The sequence below is a fragment of the Phyllostomus discolor genome, chromosome 11 (assembly GCF_004126475.2).
Source record: "Phyllostomus discolor isolate MPI-MPIP mPhyDis1 chromosome 11, mPhyDis1.pri.v3, whole genome shotgun sequence".
In the NCBI taxonomy this organism is placed as follows: domain Eukaryota; kingdom Metazoa; phylum Chordata; class Mammalia; order Chiroptera; family Phyllostomidae; genus Phyllostomus; species Phyllostomus discolor.
The window spans coordinates 76135897-76157925 of NC_040913.2; the positions used below are offsets into that span (position 1 = coordinate 76135897).

At 42.6% G+C, this 22029-nt stretch overlaps 1 protein-coding gene across 2 annotated transcripts in view; it reads left to right on the forward strand.

Annotated features, from left to right (window-relative positions):
• FUT10 (fucosyltransferase 10) overlaps nucleotides 1-8787 on the forward strand; it is a 63327-nt gene extending 54540 nt beyond the window's left edge. For both annotated transcript variants that reach the window (XM_028526558.2, XM_036011623.1), the window contains exon 5: nucleotides 8241-8787. In XM_028526558.2, coding sequence (XP_028382359.1) covers nucleotides 8241-8465 — 225 coding nt within the window. In that variant the 3' untranslated portion in view covers nucleotides 8466-8787. The remainder of the gene's footprint in view (nucleotides 1-8240) is intronic.
• The last annotated feature ends 13242 nt before the right edge of the window (nucleotides 8788-22029 follow it).

The following is a 22029-nucleotide window of genomic DNA, read 5'->3' on the forward strand; positions in this document are numbered from 1 at the left end:
GTGGAAAAACCACTGTCTTGGGTGGCCCGTATGTTGGGTAGGGCAGAGCCTCAGGGAATCACTAGGACAGGACAATCAGTGTGAGCCAAGTTGATGGAGTCTCAGATATGGCACCCATCTTCCAGCTCTGTGGATCTGGGTAGGGGGGAGGGTTCAGAAAAGGAACAATGGCCTCTATCTACAGTTCTGTCTGGGAGAGCATTGTCCCCCAGTTCTTGCCCTGATGTAGACACTTTCTTTCCTCCCCATATGCCACTAGTGCCTTTCAAGTTGCCATCCTGGAGCTGACACTCCAAAGGAGTGAGTCTGAATAAATCGGTGTGTGAGCCCTTTAAGAGGAACTGCTTGGGAATCAAGCAATTCTTCTGCCAACTCAATCCCTGCTGGTTTTTGCAGCTATACGTTATAGGGACTTACTTTCCTGGCACTGGAATCCTGGGCTGGGGAGCCTGGGTTGGGGCTGGGATCCTTTGCTCCCAGGATATTCCTCCTAATTTTCATCCATCATACGTGGATGTGGGACCGGCCCATTCTCCATCTCCGCATCTCCACATCTCCACGTCTCCACGTCTCCACATCTCTAGTCTCCACTTCTCTGCCCTTCCTACTAGTTTGGATGGTTGTGGTTTCTTTAATTCCATACTTGTCAGACTTCCATTCAACTTGGTTTCTGATGGTTCTGAGTAATGGTTGTTCTGTCGTTTAGTTGTAATTTTGATGTGGTTATGTGAGGAGGTAAGCTGTGTTTACCTATGCCGCCATATTGACTGGAAGTCTACAGCTCTTTTTGAAAATGAGTGGCCCCCACATAGCATTTGGCTATCACCCACTAGTCCCTTGCCTGACTACCATATATGCATAATGTTTTATATAAATTCTCCAAAGGCAAACCATTTTATTAAATATTTAAGTATTTATTTTGACAAGCATATTAATTTCAGATCAAACATAAATCAAAACAGTGTGTGGAATTATTTTTATGTATTGTAGTATATACTATATAAGGTTTTTATATACTAAATATGTATATGTTTAGGCAAATTAAAAATTAGGAAATATTATTTTCCTAATTTTAATTATTATGAAATTTAAATTATTTTATCTGATTTTATAAAACAAATTTTTACGCATAAAATCATTTAAGCTGAGTGGCTTGTTCAGCAACTGGAACGCTTTATATTATTACATCATTCTTTTCAGAGAATGCATCCTGATTTCCAATGACTTCCTTTATGACCTTATTTATAGGGCCACATAACAGCAGAAACCAAAATACACATACTACTGCAAAAGCACATGAGGAAGTAGAGACCATATTAATTGCCCATGCTGTACGAATTATTTATTTTCAAAATATGTCAAGGCAGCAACAACTTCTGAGGGTGATGACTTGCCAGCTCTATATTTCCAGTCCTTTCCAGGTTTGGAAACTATATTTACAGAAAACAGAGAACCACACACACCCTGGCTATTGCAGCCCCTCACAGGAGCCCTTTCGGAATGATTACTGGGGACTGGAAAAGACGGTATAACAACATTGGTAAATAGCTTTTTAAAAGATATGGAGTATATACATTCTTGCCTTTCCAACAGAAACAGCTAACTGTGATTTCCAGAGTGCTTGAGGCGGGTGTGATTGAACGTCCTTCTCTCCCGAGCCTTTGAAGAAACACTCAGCACAGGCCCTCCTCCACTGGGCTCTCTGCTCCTCCCTGCGTGGTGGTCAGGGAAGCCCATTACAAGGCTTTGCTCGCATTTCAATGAACTCGTGCACAGCTCTCTAATGCTAATGTGCTCATTGTTGACAAGCAAAACAAAACTCACCATGAAAGTAAATGAAAGGGTATTAGGCCAGTTGCTTTCATTCGCATTTATTTTACAAGACTTGTTACAGCTTTTATAAGACATGCCTTAAAGGAAGCTACTTAAATATATATTTCTTCACGTTTCTCTTTCAGCCAAAAGAAAGCTGAAGGGAATCATTTGATTTCCTCTGTGATTCTTTTTTATCTTCCAGTTGATAATAGTTTAAATCTTTGTACTTGGATGTAGAAAACCTTAGGAGAATATCAGGTGCATTTTGTCTTTGTCTATTTTGCTTTTTCCCTCCCCTACCTCGCACACACCTGCAAACCCAGTGTGTCACCTGTTCTTTGTGAACAATAGTCCCACAAACGTAGTGGCTTGAAACAACACGAACTGGTTGTGTCACGGTTTCTGTGGGTCAGGGTGCTGGCCATGGCTTCGCTGGATGCCCTGGAAGGCTGCAGTCAGTGTCGGACAGGCTCAGCTGGGGACAGATCTGCTTCTGAACACACACGCCTGTTGGCAGATTCAGTTTCTGGAGGTTGTAGGATTGGGGGCTTCAGTTTCCAGCTAGTTGTGGGCTCCAGGCTGCCCTCAGCTGATAGAGGCCACCCACAGTTTCTTGTCACGTGGGCTCGCCCAGCATGGCTGCTTACAACAAAGCCAGGCAGGGACTGAGAGTCCAGGGAACCCAGCCCTGCAGTCTTAAATATGTAGTGACATACCCATAATTACACACACCCTCTCACCTTTGCCCTATTCCGTCCGTTAGAAGCAAGTAACAAGTGACACCTACACTGAAGGGGAGGGGATGACACAGGGTATGGCGACCAGGAGGCAGCGACAGGCTTATTCTTGGTGTTGTTTGCTTTATGTATGCAGGAGAAAGTCTTCCACGAGTCACTTTTAGCTAGATAAGGAATATTCATTGATAAACGATCCTGTCCACTCAGAGGGTAAAATAGGAGAGACAGCAAGCAATCATGAAAAATGTTAAGTGTATGGAATTAGAGTAAACTTAAAAAGATTGCTTTGTTGAGGTGTAATTGATGTGCAACCAACTGCATATATTTAAAGGGTGCAATTTTTATTAGCTATGACATATGCATACACCTGTGACATTATCACCACAATTGCGATGACGAAGAACCATTTCTGTCATCTTTCAAAAGTTTCTTTGTGTCTCTCTCTACCCCTTTCCTCAGGCACCCATCTGCTTTTGGTCACTTTTGACAAAAAAGCTCAGGCAGTTTTCTAGAAGTTTATATAAATGGAATCATGTAACGTGTGCTCTTTCGTGTCTGGCTTCTCTCATTCTGCGTGGCAATGTTGACATTCATCCACAACGCTGACACACACCTTCGTAATCCATTTCTCTTTACTCCGAAGTTTGGAAATCCCAAAATTTGCTTAGCCATTCACCTGTTGATGGATGTCTGGGTTATGTCCAGTTTTTGGTTATTGCAAATAAAGCTGCTGTGAACATTTATGTGTAAGTCTCTGTAAGGATGTGTGCTTTCATTTCTCCCCTGCAGATACCTAGGAGTGGAAGGGCGAGATCATGGGGCAGATGTATGTTTAATATTTTGAGAAGCTACTACACTGTTTTCCAAAGTAGTTCTATCTTTGGATAGAACTTAATTTCTGCCATTCTGATGGGTGTATAGTGGTATCTCACGGTGGTTTAATGAACATTTCTGTGGTAACTAATGATGTTGAGTGTCATTTAATGGTTTATTTGTTATCAATATCTTCTTTGGTGAAATGTCTCTTTAAATCTTTTGCTCATTTTTTGAAACCTGAGTTGTTTTGATAATCTTGAGTTGTAAGAATTCTTTACATATTTTGAATACGAGTCATTTGTCAATTTTGTAATTGACAAAAGTTTTCCTCCAGACTGTGGATATTATTTTTAAATTTTATTTTAAAATTACAGTTTACATTCAGTATTATCTTTTTTATTAACAGTGTCTTTTGAAGTGTAAAATTTTTATCTTGATGGGTCCAGTTTGTCATTGTTTTCTTTTATAGTTTATGCTTTTTTATGACCTGTTTAAAATCTTTTTTTAACCCAAGGTCACTAAGATTTGCTTCCCTTTTCTTCCTGAAATTTTGTAGTTTTAATTTTTCATTTAAGTCTATAATCTACTTGGAGTTAATTCTTATCCTGTTTTATGGTGTAAGAGTTGAGCTTTGTTTACTTGGATATCCGATTACATCCACACCGTTTGTTGGAGAGATCGTTCTTCTCTGACTGGATGACCTTGGCTTCTTTTTCAAATATCAATTGTCCAGTATATATATATATATATATATATATATATATATATATATATGGATCATTTCTGAAGTGGTCAATACATCTGCATTTGAGTACTGTAGCTTCATAATAAGCCTTGAAATGAGGTAGTGTCAGTCTTCCAACTCTGTTTTTTTCAAAGGACAGGATGATTACTAGACTAGTGTGATCACATTGTAAAGCATATGAATGTTGAATTGTTATACCGTACACCTGAAATCAATATAACATTATATACAACTATAGTTAAATAATAAAAAACCCCATAAGTGTAGTCTTTTACTTTCTACTTTTTCCCCTCCCTGGAAGCACTCACCTCCATAGTTAGCTAGTTATTTTGGTACTTACTCAATGTTTCTAAATAACATGTTCATGCACTATTTTGTAATATTCAGTGTATATGTGATTATGAGTTTTATTCAGAGATGCACCTTGTTTTATATTATCATTTGTTTCCCTTGTCTGTACAGCTTTTTGTTTTCCTCTAGTTAATAATCGTCTTCTTGTCTGATTATTTTTCTATGGACTTATCACTAGTTTAATTCTAGTTGATTGTTTACAGCTCCCTTGAAGATGTTGAATTGTGCCAGTCACCAGTTCCAGTTGCTGCAGCAGTCTCTCGCGCGGAGCGTGCTGACCTGCTCGCAGGTGTACCGGCCCCCGTCTGCATGTAGCGTCGGGCATCAGCCTGAGGTCTCCCACCCCCGGCTCCTTGGGGATTGCCTTTCTTGTCTTTTCCCCCTGTGTTGACACCCGTGTTTCTTGCTTTTCTCCCTCTTTCTTGGTTTGCTGTCTCGTTTTGGTTGACCATACCTCCACAGAGCTTCCTGAAGAAGGGCACATCGGGGGATCTAAATGCCTTCATTCTACTCTAACATTTAAGCAGTAGTTTAGCTGAGTGTAAATGACAAAAATGGACATCAGTTTTTCTAAGGAATTTTGAAGGCATTTTTTATTACCTTTAAAATCTTTTAATTTTGAAGTGATTTTAGGTTGACAGAAATGTTACATGCATTGTGCAGGGTTTCTGTATCCCCTTCACCCAGCTTCCCCTAATGCACACATGTGCAGAATCATGGCACCTTTGTTAATGCTAGGGACTTAATATCAGTGCACTACTATTAACCGAACTACAGGTTTCAGACCACAGACCAGCTTTCCCACTGATGTCCTCCGCATGTTCCAGCATCGATTCCAGGATACCAGGTTGTACTTAGTCATCTCGTCTCCTTAATCTCCTCCAATCTGCTCGTTCTTTCCTTATTCTTAATAATGTCGACACTTTCGAAGAGTACTGGCCCCTGCAAAGAGTACTGGTTTGTCTGATGTTGTCTTGTGTGAAGACTTGGGTTTTGGACTTGGGGAAATAATACCACAGAGGAGAAAGGGTCCTTCCTTTCCCATTGTATCAGGAGACGCATGATATCAGCATGTCTTTGCTGGTGATGCTAACTTCCATCTCTTGGTTAAGGTGGTATCAGATGGGTTTTTCCGCTGTGAGGTTACTTACTAATTTCCCTTCCTACTGAGCAAGTCACGGATTCCAGCTCACACCGAAAGGGGGAAGGAGGGAACTAAGCTTCACCTCCTTGAAGGGGGAATATCAAATAATTTGGGAACATATCTTAAAACTACCACAACAATTAATGAGTATTTGGGGGGAGGTACTTTGAGGCTGTGGAAATATTCTTCTCCTTAAAGTTTTACCCACTAATGCTAACCTTCCTCACTGAGTCTCACCCTTGCTTTTCCTCTTCGAGTGTTGCTGTTGAGAAATCCAACACTATCCTAAGAATTGGACTTTTCCTCTCAGAGGGTCTGTGGAATCTCTTCCTTCTTGCTTCTGTTCTGGAATTTCGTAAAAACGTACCACACTTTGGCAGGAGACTGCTTGTATCATCCTGAGGTCTCAGTGGGCCTTAAGTTTCTATCTGCAACTTAGGTACTTCAGTTTGGGAGAAATTCATAACTTCAAAAGCTATTTTCTTTGTTTTTTTTCTTTCCCCTCTCTTTTTTGGAACTCTTAATATTTGTCTATTGGTCCTCTGAGACTGGTCCTCTAATGTTAAATAACCAATCAGGTGGTCCAATATTCAAATGCTTTTTCCTTTCCTTTATCTTTTTCTTCTGATTTGTCAAATGTATCTCAACTTTGTCTTTCAACCCTTCTGTTAATTCTTTCACTCTGCTATCATATGTCTAATTTCTAAGGTTTAGTTTCATTGGTTCTCTTAATATTTCCTTTGCTGGTACTGATTCTTTTTTTCATTGATCTTCTTTTATCTCTCTCTCTCTCTTTTAAAGGTTTCTAAAATTTTCTTTGTGCCTTATCTCTGGTTTCATTTTGGTAACTTTCCTTGGATGATTTGTAATCTTGGGGATGATTTGCAACCTGCCCATATTAGTGTGGTTTGATCGGCAGTTCTGAGTACTAGGGGGGCATAGTGGCTGTGAGCTTCATTATAGGGTGATTTGGCTACGTGGTTCCTCACAGAGTATCTGAGTTACATCCTTCCGGACATGTCATGTTCCCCAGGGAGGAGCTGTTCACGTTCCTGCCTGATTGTGAGGCCCGGCTACCAGCCTTGTGGAGACCCCCAATATCTGATACTCAGACGCTCACTGAATCCTTCTGTTTAGAGCATCACCCCAGTGCCCTCAACTCTGCCTGGCATTCTCCAGGTCAGAGGTCTTGTGTTTTATTTCCCTGGGGGATCCACCTGGAGTCTTTCGTCAGATCAGGGAGAGGGAGCACCTGGTCATGAGGAGAGGTGGAAGGAATCTGAGTACCCAACTGCTTCGTAAGCAGGCTTGCTATGAACTCTTCTTACGTTACTGCCCCCGCCCTGCTCCGCTTGCAGGAGTGTCAGTGCCTCCGGAGCCTTTAGGGCTTTGCAGTGTGAGATAGGCCAGTTCCAGCTCATCCCACCGCTGCCGTGTGTTTCACTTTTTAAATACGTTAAGTGACTTACTATTTTCCCATCTGCCTTCTATTCTCTAACATCTTGTTATTCTTCTGCCTTCTTCCATTCTCCTAGTTCCTACAGGTTAGTATTTTCTTAGAATAATTCTTTTACTCTCCTTTTAATGGTGTCTCAGGAGGGAATGAAATTAGATGGGTATGTTCAGTCTGCTGGGGTTTATCTGTCTTCCTCTCTCTCTTGCTTTCTCTCATTTCTTTCCTTTCTCCCTTCCTTCTTCCCTCTCTTAGAAAGTCATCAGAGGGCCAGATCCCAAAAGGGTCTTGTAGGCCATTGTAAGGACTTTGACTTTATCTTGTAGTGCAAATAGCTGCTGAGTTTAGCCTGCACTGGATCAAAGGCGGAGTCAGGAAGACCAGCCAGGAGACCATGGAAATAACTAAGAACTTGGACCGAGCTCATTGTGCTACAGGTCTTTGTAAAAGCATTTGGAAGGCTGGGAGGTCTTGTGCAAATGTCAAGTGTTGTTTTGTGCAAACATCTTGGTGTGGGAGACAGTTGAGTGCAGTGGGGATACATTAGAAACAAGGGGTTAGATGTACACGTGGCAACGTGAAAACATGTGGAAACAACACTGGGTGAGAAAGTAGCAAACAGAATGAGACATAGGATAACATATAAGTAAATTACAAATAAATGCCCAGAGAATGAAACGACATTTAAAAAAACGTTGAAATACAAAGAACTGTATTAAACACATTAAAATGTTTGGGGAGGATGGTAGTGGCAGGAAGTATACGGGAAAAGGAAATAAATCACCAAACAAATAACAAGGGGGAGGGGACAGCTTTAGAATCCGGAGAGGACTGCGTTCAATCTTAGGTATAAAGTTCTGTAACTTTTTGGAGCCTTAGCTCTCACCTCTGTGAAATAGGGTAGTTGTGTCTAGTGAATTTGTTTGCCATGAGAATTATACGAGACAATCTGTGTAACGTGCTTAGGAAAGCATCTGGTGCACAGAATATTCTCAATAAATGTTAGGTATTTCCTCTCTCCTTCAACTACTTGACTGTATAACTACCGAGACTCTACGGAGTGAAATGCTTGATTGCGGGAAAGCACGGGCTGAGTTCCGGTACTGCGAGGCGGGAATGTGGGCCCTGGCCTTCTTAGCATGTGCTCTCAATTCTTCCTTCCCTCTCCTCCCAATGCAGGGCTTACCACCCAAACGCTGGACGGCAGAAGCTACCCACCTGAGCTGCCCGGAGCCTGCCACGTTTGCCTTCTCCCCTGCGGCTCCTCGTTGGAGCTCCTTGCGGGAGATGTGGATCTCCAGCTTCGAACAGTCCAAGAAGGAGGCCCAGGCACTGAGGTGGCTGGTGGATAGGAATCAGAACTTTTCGGCTCAAGACTTTTGGGGCCTAGTATTCAAGGACTAATTTCCAAGAGTTTCAGAATGATATAGACTACAGAGTTCTTGAAGTTTATTTTCTAGGTTGCCTTAATATTTGGATATAACAGCTACTCTGTGGACTATCCTTTAGGATAAGCGTTGCCGCAGCACTCATTATGAGCCCTGTGAAATAATAGATGTGAATGACCCATAGGGGTCACCTCTCTATTTTTTTTGTATGGGAAGGTAAATACAGTAGTTCTGTCTTATCTGTAGTTTCGCTTTCCATGGTTTAAATTACCCGCGATCAGTGCAGTCCAAAAATATTAACTGGAAAACCCAGAAATAAACAAGTTGTGAGTTTTAAATTGCACACTGTGTTGAATAGCATGATGAAATCTCGCGAGTACCGCATCCCACTGGGGACGTGCATCACCCCTTTCCTCAGCATCTCTGCACCTGTAGGTTCTCTCTGCTTGGTTAGTCACCCCTCACGTACTAGCTGAGGCTGTTCAGTGATCAAATGGACTGTTGGGGTGTCACAGTGATTGCATTCAAGTCACCCTTCTTGTAGCTACTAATGTCTCCAGAGCACAGGAGTGGCCCAAAGAGACGCCGTGAAGTGCTACCTTGCAGTGAAAAGCTGGAAGTGGTCAACTTACGCCCTTTTATCATCTCACATCCCAAGAAGGGCAAGTAAGTACAGCACAATAAGATATCTGAGGGAGAGAAACCACACTCACGGAGCTTTTATTACAGTATATTGCTACGATCATCCTATTTTATTACTAGCTATTATTATTAGTCTCTTATAGTGCCTAATTTATAAATTAAACTCTATCATATGTATGTCTAGGGAAAAACAGTGTATGTAAGGTTTGGTACTATCCAGGGTTTCAGGCATCCACAGGGGGCCTTGGAATGTATCCCCCGTAGATAAGGGGTGACGACTGTGTTTCTCATGGTAACTGGTTACCTTCATTTTACGTGGCTGGACCTACATACCTGCTGCCTCTTGTGGAAGTTTACCTAATGCAGAATGAGCACTTTCCTCGCTGGAGGGAGACAGGATGCAGTATTGGATTCTAAATACTCAGCTCACTATGTGCAGTTTATTGGTATTTGGCAAACCCCGTGTCTTGATTAGCATGAGCGTTAAATGCATGAGAACTTGGCAATGAGAGATCCCATCTGCTGGTTTACGGGGATGTGAGTAGTACAAGCTGTGTGAAGTTTATCCACCTGCTCTCCAAGTCGAAGGGGCATAGGTATGTCTATATGTTCCATGCTGTCAGTCACCTCTGCAACCTTGCTTATTTGCGTTTTGTCCTGCGCCCTCCCTGCATGCTCCCCAGCTCCCCCACGGTAGAATGCCTTGAGAAAACATTTCTTCCTCTTGAGTGTTTTGGTCAGTGAGATGTTCCCCACTGCCCCTTCTACTGCTGAGCAGAATAATCATTGTATGATTCTGGCTGATCAGCCTGTACATGTTGATCACCATGAGAGTGGGAGCGAATGCCCCCAGGAGCTCCAGATGTGCTGAAGCTGATTTGTCTTTTCTTAGGATGCTATGCAGCCTGCAGTGGTGGGCAGCCTCATGGTTTGTGAACATTCCCTGTTGTTTCTGACCTGTCACAGGCAAAGTTCAGCTGCTTTGTCTAGCAGAGCTTCTGCTGGAGCTCACAGTTTCCTAGGCGATGCTGAAGCCCCTGCCACCCCATGAGCCATGGCTTTGGTATTTATTATTGTGGAAAGATGTGAGCTCAGAGGACAGGAAGTGCCGCTGAGACTCATGTCCATGATGTGGCATACGGGGGAAATTTAGGGGAGCTCTTGCACGCCACTCCCCTTTTATTACAGGCCGGTGGCTTTCTGTGCCTGCTGCCAAGGGCAACCTTTTTCTTAGGGAGCTCTCGCTCTGGCTGAGCCAGGGGAATGCGCGCTGGAACCGGTACACACATTGAGAAGCGAAAAGCGTCACGTTGTTGCTGCCCTATGTCTGGGCTCTTTCTCAGCCTCAGCCCTGCTATTCATTAATAAGACTTTGTCCACATCTCTCAACCTCTTGGACCTAACAAGAAGTGATTGGGCAGGTCTCTGAAGTTCTCTGTGTAGCATTCTTTGTTTATCAAAATTTAGAAATTTAATTTTGTAGGTGTTTTTATGGAGACAGTAACAAATCCTTTCAGAGCCACTGTGTTTTCCAAGGGAAGCACACTCCTCTTTGGAGGAAGAAGCACACTTATGGAGTAGTATTGGGGATGGAAAAGAAATTGATCTCTCTGCCATTAAGGCGCAAGGATTGGCAAGGGGGGTTGTTTGTTAAAGACCAGAGTATTAACTATATTCAACGAGGTATTTTTTTTGTTGTACTCTCAAAAGAGAGCCCAAGATATGACTCACACCTCCGGTGAGCCCGGCACTGGGGGCTGTCTTGTACGATGGCACTGAGTTGTCACAGTAGCTATTTGAGGTAGGTAGGTTTTCCCCCTGGCCTTTATGGTACAAAACAGAACTCCATCGAACCACGGTGGAGTGGCATGTTAAACTTTTTTTTTTTTTAATTGAGAGAAATTTTGCTAGTAGCTGCTGCTTCTGGTGGCTGAGGTCGCCAGGTCTCCTGGGTGGAGATGACCTGCTCTGGAAACACAGTCTCAGTCAGTCCCCTTCCAGATGGTGACGCAACACAGGCGGCTGCCCTTGCTCGGGAGGGAGGGATTTTTTTGTGTTTGGAAAGGGTAGCATCTTCATCAGACACCTTCTTTATAGAAAAGTCCAGGCCCTGGCTGGCGTAGCTCAGTAGATTGAGCGCGGGCAGCGAACCAAAGTGTCGCAGGTTCCATTCCCAGTCAGGGCACATGCCTGGGTTGCAGGCCACGGCCCCCAGCAACCACACATTGATGTTTCTCTCTCTCTCTTTCTCTCTCCTTTCCCTCTCTAAAAAATAAATAAATAAAATCTTTAAAAAAAATCAGGAAGCCTGTTTAAAAAAAAAGAAAAAAAAGAAAAGCCCAAACCTATTATGGGAAGAAGTATTAATTTGATAAAACAAGAGCACTTGTCTCTCTTGGGAGCAAAATTATTGAGATTTAGAGACCTTTCCTCCTGATTGTACAAAACCTGTTTTCCTATACATCTTATTTTTTAACTTAATCTTTATTGTATTTTTCATTACCATTTAGTCCCCTTTTACTCCCCTCCTCCTCAGCAATCACCACAATGCTGATGAGTCCTTTTTTCTTTTTGCTCAATCTCTCCAGTGACCTCCCCCCACAGCTGTCATCCTGCTCTCCATCTGCGAGTCTGCCCCATTTTCCTTGTTAGTTCAGTTTGTTCATTAGATTCCACATGTGAGTGAAATTGTGTGAGATTCGCCTTTCTCTGACTGGTTTATTTCATTTAGCTTAATGTTCTCCAGGTCCATCCATTCTGTCACCAAGGGTAAGATTTTCTTCTTTTTTATGGCTGAGTAGTATTCCATTGCATAAATATCCCATAGTTGTTTTATCCACTCATCTACTGATGGATACTTGGGTTGCTTCAAAATTTTGGCTACTGTAAATAATGCTGCAATGAACATAGGGGTGCTTATATTCATTCCAATTAGTGTTTTGGGTTGCTTTGGATATATTCCCAGAAGTGGGATACTTGGGTCAAAAGGCAGATCCATTTTTAATTTTTTGAGGCATCTCCATACTGCTTTTCACAGTGGCTGCACCAGCCTGCATTCCCACCAACAGTGCAAAAGGGTTCCTCTTTCTCCACATCCTGGCCAGCACTTGTTGTTTGTTAATTTATTGATGGTAGCCATTCTGACAGGTGTGAGATGATATCTTATTGTGTTTTTAATTAGCATTTCTCTGATGACTAGTGACATTGACCACCTTTTCATAGGTCTACTGGCCATTTGTATGTCCTCCTTGGAGAAGTGTCTATTCAGGTCATTTGCCCATTTTTTAATTGGGTTGTTTAGTTTTTTTGGTGTTGAGCTTTTAAGTTCTTTTTAAGTTTTGAATATTAGCCCCTTATCAGGTGTATCAGCAAATATGTTCTCCTATTCTGTGGGTTGTCTTTTTATTTTTAAAAAAGTTCTAGAATTGCAAAAAAGTTGTAAGACTAATATAATTAACAATTAAGTGTTCTTCAATTAAAGTCACCAATACACAACATTTTGCCACATTTGCTTTATCTCTTATTCTTTTAATTGTTTTTTTTGCCATATTGAAAAAAAGTTGCAGATATTGAGAAACTTCTCCCCTTTATCTTCTGTGAAGGGTTGTCTTCTCAATAACCACAATTCCATGGTCACATCCATGAGATCAAATGATGATATAATAATACATATAGTCCATATTCATAGTTTCCTGGGTTCACCAATGATAAGTTATTATAGCTGTCTTTTTCTTTTCCAATCCCAGATCCAACTGAGGATCACATTGCATTCATTCTTTATATATCTTTAATATCTTTTAATTTAGAAGAGTTCTCTTGTTTTACCTTGTTTTGTCTCTTCTTTGTTTTTGGTCTTCTGTGGCACTGATGTGTTTGAAGAGTCAAGGCCATTTGTCTTATGCAATATTCCATAGTCTGGCTTTATCTGATTGCCTCCCCATATTAGATCCATGGACCCCCTTTGAGGTTTAATGTTATTAGAATGTCTCTGGTGGGCTGCAGAGACCCTAACTGAGCACCTATCAGAGAAGATGCCAGCAGCCCTGAGTAATGGGACTCGCTCTTCAAGGAAGGAGAGTCTGGGTGGTGATCCAGGCTTGACACTGGATCCAGAGGGTGGTTAGTTTTAGGTAGTGAGGGGTGCATGTGTGTGACATGAATGTCTGAGACTGTGAGAATGAGGAGGAGGAGGAGGCAGAGGAAGGGAAGAAAAGAAAGCTAAAGAGGTTTGATAAGGGGAAATATACATGGCTTGAGAGCAGTAGTGGTAGTAGAGAATGGGGCCTTCCAGTGCCCAAATTACTTTTTTCATTTTTCTCTCCAAGGCATTTATCGCAAGGAACAACTTGAACTAATGGGCCCCTGGAGTTCTTAGATGTATTAGGATAATTAGAAATGGAGATTAAAATCTTTTTGAGATAAGAAAGATGGAAGCTTGTATTTAAAAAAACTGTGATATTATTACATGAGATAGCAAAGCCGCACACGACAGTGGCTTGCACAGCTCGCCCAGTGCTATGTAAATAATGAAGGACAGATCCCAGTTTCAAACCCAGGGATGTTTTGTTTGTTCACGTCCTTTCTCCCGTGACAAGAGATGGAGGTTGCTGTAGTTCTTTGCAGTGCCCCTGGAGAGAAAAATGCCCCCTTTCTACATTGATACAGAAAGCCCCTCAGTTCTATCCTTAACAGCTTTTAAAATAAATATTAATATTTTTATCAGTGGAAGGGAGCTGGGAAGTTAATTTCTTTTTTTTAAGATTTTATTTATTTATTTTTGGACAGAGGGGAAAGGAAGGAGAAAGAGAGGGAATGAAACATCAATGTGTGGTTGCCTCTCACATGCACCCGAATGGGGACCTGGCCCGCAACCCAGGCATGTGCCCTGACTGGGAATCAAACCGGCGACACTTTGGTTCGCAGGCCCGCACTCAGTTCACTGAACTACACCAGCCAGGGTGGAAGTCAATTCCTTTATCAGAAACTTTCTGTGATATTGGAGTTATAAATAATTTGGTTTGACTGTGCTAAACACAAGAAAGCCCATATGCTGGCCCAAGAAGATCCTCTCATCTTTGGGAAGGCCTGGATTTGGGGCCGTCTACCTGCTTTGTTTGCAAGGTGCTCACGTAATTCTGTATAAACAAGTGCTTCACTCCCCCAGTGAGCAAGCCGGCACAGCAGAGCTCACGAAGCACCATGAAGTAATGATGATCTGTTAGTGTGAACAACAAAAACTCAGAAAAAAATAATATTGGGACCTTGGAAATGACACTGTAGTAAACCATAATCACAGCTGTGGAAAACCAGCTTTCAAGATCAAAGAAAATAGCATGTGATGTCATTTCCTATGCCACAGTCATTATGCCCATCCCCCTCGTACAAGTCCCAGGCCTAAGAAACCCAGATGCAATTAATCAAGTCTGTGATTCTTTCCACTTTGATGCTTATCTGAACTTTCTCTCCGTTTCACAATTTTAGGGGACAACATGGCTCCCTAAAATTCATGTTGTACCCCATCTTTTGAAAAAGCGACACCTCCAGATAAACTTGATAATAAGAGGCCTTCACATTTTCAGAAAGTCAGGGGGAATGACAGTGACGAGGAACAGAGGGATGCGGACACTAAAATAAAAGGATGAAAAATGCACTTGGTGAGGAAATACAACAACAGCGTTAGGCTGGTGAGGTGAGTCGTAGGGCGAAGCTGGTGCATGTAGTCCAGAGAAGCCTTTCTCCAGGCTTCTCCCAGAGGCCGACATCTCACTTTCAGTTTCAGGAAATCCCCAAACAGGAAACAAGATGTTGCAAGCTTTGGGCTCTGGGACAGACTTGAGATAAATGTCAAAAACCTAAAAATTACTTGGTGACTTCTTGGCTTCTGAGGGCAAGCAGCCGAGCCAAGGTGCGGCCGCCCTTCCTCCGTCTGTCTCCGCAGACAGCTCCAGCGAGCGCTGGGTCTTCCCGGCCATCGGCCCAGGGCCAGTGTTTCGGAAACGCAGCCCCATTCCTCACCCCCGAGCAGGACCTGTGCTCACGTTGCTCAGCCCTTCAGCAATCTGCAGGGTCACTCATGGAGGGCAGGGGAAACAAGGAGAAACAGCCCCTAATCTGGTGTGGAAGAGGAAGAATCTGTTTTGGCCGGGGGTGGTAGAACTCAGGGTTTGAACAGTCTGATCTCAGCGCTGGCAGCCTCTGCGATGACCTTGGAAAAGACCTTGTGTCTCCTTGATTGGAACCTCCAGACAAAACATGCGAGTTTAGCCAAACACTTGAATGTTTCCCACATTTGCCTGTTTAACATCATATGGGGACGGTCTTCATTGTGCTGGGCTTCAGCGTGGCTCTCGAGAAAGCTGTCGTGAAGGCCCCCCGCCCCCATTCCCTCCTTTTCAACACACCCACTAACAAATTATGGGGCAACACTGGACAAAGCAAATACATCGAGCTCCCGGGTGATTCACTTATTCCTCAGAATACAGTGGAGTTGGATTTAGATTAATGTGGAGATGACTGGAAAGTGACTCTGGAGGCTGGAAACCTCAATGCGTCCCCCAGGATTTACAAATCTTTTAAAACGTTGTTTTCCTCATCTGTGTTTGCTGCTTCCCAATGAAATGGAGAACGTGGTCGCAGGCTGTGCACAGCCTCTTATGTTTCCACACGCCACATATTTCTGCAGGGCACTGCCCACTGGGATAATTGATTAGTCTGAGGCGGTCATTAATTGTTTGATGTCTGTTCTATAGGAGGGTAGGATGAGCCCAGGGTAAACGTAATTTGAGAATAGCCGGGGGTGAGTGACAGCATCACTGTTCTCTCATCTCCCACTGACTCCAGACATCCAAAGTGAGCTTGGCAATTATCTAACTAAGGAAGAAAGGAGCAACATGTGGTTTTTCCCAATGGGGGGTTTTATTGCCCATTTGGGTCGCTTTGTTTATTGCATCTGAAGGAAACCATGGCAACCATATTCGTCTCTATTTCCTCTCCCCTAGATGCTTCTGGTTCCATCTGTTCAATATTTACTAGTGAAGTCAACTTTTTCTTTTCTCATTGTTAGTGGAAGTATACTTATGTGAGTTCTTTTTTTTAAAAATAAAAACATGAAGAAAAATTCAAAGGTGGTGCTTGGCTTGATAAACTGTTAAGTGCCTTCTATATACTTTTTCTTAATTTTCACGGACACTTGACACGTCCATTGCTTTGACTGGTGAGAAAGTGCCTGTGCAACGTGCAGAGATGTGTCACGCCGGGGCACAGACGGAGCGACCCTGCTTTGTAAGCGTGTGTTTGCGTGATGAAAACCCCTTCTCCTCTCTGCCATCCGAGTGGCCATCTAGATGTGAACGTATCCCTTTCTACTTCCAGAATCTCAGGTAGTGGCAGCTGGGCACCTCTCCCCTTCCTCCCCAGGCGGTTCTGTCTATTTCGAAGGCTTTTTACAAGCTTGTTAGGCCCTGTGGCTCTTTGATGAGCCCCGCACACAGAAAGCAGTAATTCAGGGAAAGAAACATGTGGAGCGACTCCAATGGGATGCTGCTGGTGTTTCTTTTTGTGCTCTAGGGTGCCTTTTTATCAATAGACCATCCTGGCTTGTATCTGGTTTTGCCTGTGCTGTGAACTGCTTTTCTGACCTTGAGCAAAGCATTTTAGGTCAACATGAACCCCAGTTCCTTCATATGTAAAATGACATAGAACAGGAGGACATAAAGCCCCAAAGACCTTTTACAGCGCTGCTCTTCTGTTTCATGCCAAAGCACTCAACACTGGCGAATGCTTTGCGTGTTTTCCTCTCCTACCTCTTATGCACAGTTGTAGCCTTGTTCATCTCCTTAGCTCACTCTGTATCCTTTCTCGTCTACCTCGTCCACTTTACATGGTCAGCTGTTGTTCATATACTTATGAAATTTACTGCACTGTAATTACATAAAATACCGAACAACTACGTCACGTTCAGTGAGCTTTTCCGGTGTAGACAGCTAGAACATTTCTATCACCCCGGTAAGTTCCCTCATTCCCCTTTGTATTCACTGCTTGTCATTGCTGGCCCTGGACAATTATCACTAATCTGCTTTTTGACACCAAGCAGTTTTTCTCCACAAAGCCATGCTTCTGGTCACGATAAACTACCCACAGGCAAATGGCACAGATGTGTCACAGGCCCCTTGGCCTGAAATAGAAATCAAGATCTTTCCCCATACCTGGCTGGCGTAGCTCAGTGGATTGAGCGCGGGCTGCGAACCAAAGTGTCTCAGGTTCGATTCCCACTCAGGGCACATGTCTGGGTCGCAGGCCACGGCCTCCAGCAACTGCACATTGATGTATCTCTTTCTCCCTCTTTTTCCTCTCTAAAAATAAATAAATAAAATATTAAAAAATTAAAAAAAAGATCTTTCCCCATAAATCTGCCAAATCACCAAAAGTTTACACCTGAGATTCATCTATATTCCTTCCTCACCGCCTCTTTTCATAGTAATCCATCCCGCTTAGTAATCTACTCCCTTAATGTATTCACATCTGTCCCTTTCTTCTGCCACTGTTTGAGTGGAGGGCTTCACAGTCTGGTCCCACCAGGTTCAGGAGCTCCATGATCTCTTCCAAGGTCATACGCCATATCCTTTCACCTCCCAGCTCAGGTGACCTCTGCATAGCCTTTCCCAACATGTTTGTGTGATGTGAACTATATCTCCTGCGCACCGCTTCCTAAAACTCAGGTGACCTCTGCATAGCCTTTTCCCAACAGGTTTGTGTGGTGTGAGCTATATCTCCTGCGCACCACTTCCTAAAACATTTCTCTGGTAAGTTAAACACTTCCTACTTGAATAGCACTAAATATCCACTCATCCCCTTTGGAGGATCGTAGGTCCTGATAGAACCCTCACCTGGTTTTCCAGGCTCACCTCTTCCTTCTCCATCATTAGTATGCCCCTGTGCTATGCTATACTCAAATCCTTACATGTTGCCTGCACACCCCATGCTTTCTACCTACCTCTGCGTCTTTGCATACACTTTTATTTCCTCTGGCTGGAATAGCAACTTGATGAATCTCTATTATGCTTCAAGACTCAGCTGAAGTTATTTCCTCAGTGGAGCCTTCCCCCATACTCTGAAAGGCTATTACCGTCTTCTTTTCCTTCAGTACACATTGGGTATTTCTTCTCTGCCCTCACACAGATTACGCTCCAATGTGGAAAGGGAGGAAGCAGTGTGAACAACCTGTTCCCCCAATGGTCTTGACAGTTGATAGATTGAGCTTATGTGTACATTCTTGCATGTGTGTACGTGGAGGAAGAGCATGTTTAACAGTCTTTGAATTCCGGGACAAGTTCTACATTCGGGCTCACGTAAGAGTTTTAATGAGTTGGAGCTCTGAGAGTGAGACTTCTGCCACATTTCACGAGGTTCTCCTTCTCCAGCTTCTTTCAGTGGCCTGGGACTTAGTGTGTTCATTGTCCTTTGTTCCCCACTCAGGGTCCTGCTTTTTCTCTGCAGGGGTGTGTCCTTGAACCCTGTCAAAGCCTCTATGGGATGCCACCCGAGGTGGAAGGAGAGAGGCCTCCTGAATGTTCTGGGCTGTGTAGCACCTGCAATCTCACGTGCGTGTTCTGTAGATTATCTTGATAAGGCATCATCTGTTTCCTGCCTCCCTGTCTTATCTGTGTCTGGAATGCTCTTGACATCAGGAGGAGAAAAGCAAGATGAGAAAAATCTGTCTGGCAATATTTATAAAATGACTTGTTATACTGTAATTTTTATGATCTGTTTACATGTTTGATTTCCACTGGTGGAGTTTTTTGAAGGCTGGATTGTGTTGTTTTTTTTTTTTCAGTGTATCCCTAGTGCCCAGCACTGTGCCTGCAAAACTCCGTCAATGAATGAATCTCATTTATGGATTTGAATCCTGGCCGTACTTCTATTACCAAAGTTAATGATTTAAGTAGCATGTTCCGCCTGCATTAAAAACCTGCTCATAAGTAAACCAAAATGTATTTGAATATCTACAAATGTCTTTGAATTTAAAATTAGCTCCAAGCACAGACAATATTTTCCTGATGCCTGTAATTCAATGCATTATTCTTTAAAATAGAAATTTGTATAATTAACTTACCAAGTTTTATTGCTGGTGGTAGAAACAATGTACAGGGACAATCCTACATTTGGAGAATGTAGGATACATTAAAAGAGAAGAAAATAAACAAAAGAGAAGAAAATAAACAATCGGAAAATGCAACCAAACAGTGTACACATTTTTCTTTGGCCCATTCGAAGAAGAAGCCAAGTGTCCGTTCAGAGAGCTGACTGCAGAAAGCAAGGCAGGGACGCTTGTTTTCCCCAGGGAGCGGAGGAGCCTGGATGGGCCCTTTTGTTTCTGTGCCGACAGGCCCCGGAGAAGGACCACCTGGAAATCAGCTGGCTTTTGATAAATGTTTGTTGAAGAATAGATTGTATTGTTAAGTGTCACAAGGTTAGGTAGTGCATTCAAGAAGTTCTTTGGAAATATACATGCTTTAGGAATGCCAACAGTGTACTGTAATGTCAGGCATTATGGAGAGATCGTATCGCCTAGTCAGGGGCTATAATCTCTTAGAAGTTAGCCCTCACCCTTTGCTGGCTTTGCGTAACCGTGACATTCATGTGGGCTGCCTAAATCCCCTGTTTCCATGTCTATACGATGCCTTAGGATAGTACCAAACTGTGTCTCACACACTAGATTATGTTGTCCTGGGATTCATGCCTGTGCATTCTCTATAGCTCGGTATATAGCTACCACGTTTTTACGCATGGTTGTGACATGATTTAAGTCTCAAAGCAACTTTGTAAAGTAAAGGTAGTATCATTCTGGTTTTTGTAAATGGGAAAACAAATACAGAGTGCTAAGTAAATTAACTGAATTTATAGGGTAAGTCCGGCTTTAGATCAAAGGTCATGATATTTTGTCCTACAATACACTTTTTAAAGAGACAGAATTATTCCAAAGGTTGTGCTCATGTTCTGGTAGCTGACAGAAGAACACGGGCAGCAGCATTTTGTTGTCATGGAATTGGTCTCTTCATATATATACATATATAATATATAAATATAGATAGAAATACACATAGAAATACATACATAAAATATATAGTATATATATTTAATGCTATATTTTCTATGTCATCTGAATATCATGTCTATTCCATGTTGGTCCTCCATGGAGTGTATAATCCAAGGTTCAGCTTTAAAAAATTCTTTTATACTTTATTTTTCAATTACAGTTTACATGCATTATTATTTTGTGTTAGTTTCAGGGGCACAGCATTGTGGTTAGACAGTCACGTACTTTACAGAGTGCTCCCCCGGGATGTCCAGTGCCCACCTGGCACCACACACAGTTACTCCAGGATTGTTGACTGTGCCCCCTGTGCTGGACTTTACGTCCTGTGACTATTTTGTGACTGCCAATTTGCAGTTCTTCACCCCTTCATCTTTTCCAACTAGTCCCCCCCCCCCCACCCCTCTGGCAGTCATCAGCTCCCAGGTTCTGCTTCTAATGGTGCTTAATAGAGATGGGTTTGCTTCCTGCCGGTGTGAGCCAGGCCCTCAGATTACAGACGGTGGGCGTCCACTTATCTCATTACCCCAAACAGTGAAGGTATGTACTGCAGAAGGGAATTTAGCTCTCAGTTAGGATACTTGTGTGTCTCTCGCAGAGTTTTTTTTTCTTTCCTTTGCACTGAGTAGTAGGCTTTTATTTTATTTTATTTTATTTATTTTTTAAAGCTAGTCATTTTTAAAAATATTTTATTTATTTTTAGAGAGAGGGGAAGGGAAGGAAAAGAGAGGGAGAGAAACATCAATGTGTAGTTGCCTCTCGTGTGCCTCCTAGTGGGGACCTGGCCTGCAACCCATGCATGTGCCCTGACTGGGAATCGAACTGGCAACACTATGGTTTGCAGGCCCGCACTCAATCCACTGAGCCATGTCAGCCAGGGCTATTATTTTAAAATGTAGTAAACACCAAGTTCTATAATTGCTTCATTATTATCATCTTTCTTCTTCCTATGCCCCGCTGTTCCCTCTGCCATCATGGGCTCACAAATTTCATCCCTCAGAAATTGAATATAAAAACATTAGAATGTACTGCACATGACAGTTAATTGTCGAAGACCACCCAGCATCTCGATCTCAGACCTGCCTTTTAAATGAGGTGAATCCAATTTATCTCTCCCTCAAGCTTCTTTGAATTTTAGTGTCTCAATCACCCTGTGGTAACATTGCTCTTTTCTTCAGGGTAATTTAATACAACGATGAAATTACTTCATGTACATTTTTAATTGCTTCTCTTTAACAAAAATAGGTTGATGTCAAAGAGCTTTCTTTCCTGAGTCAACTGCAAACGTGTTTTTAATACGACTGTCTCAGTCCCTAAGAAATCTCCTGGATCAACAGAATATGAAAAATGTGCCCTATTGACTAAATCATGAGTCCTAATTGCTTTAGACACTCTCACATTAAATCTCTATTTTGATGCCTCTTATTATTCAGCTGTATTTATCCCTGGGACCCATGTAGAGTGTCACAGTTATAAAAACAATGTCAAACCAGGCCAGAAATGAAGTTCTCTTTAGGTACAAAGTAACTTACTCATGTACTGAGGTAAGTTGTACTGCTAACTCTTACTGAGCAGGGGATTTGCAGATTGTCTCCGGGGAAATTTGGTAACTGCTATCTTGGGTTGTTTTCTGTCCTTTTGATGCGTGTCTCTAGTCTCTGAAGGCACCTCAGATTTTAGCTGGAACATACACTCCTGTGGCTCCAAAGCAAAAGCAAATTTGCTTTTCTATGTCGCCACATTCATCTGTGTTTTTGTTTTGCTCCAGCGAGTGAAGGAAAAAGATCAGGGCATCCATCTCTCACTCCATTAGAAGGATGCATTTCTGTTTTCACCCAATTAGCTG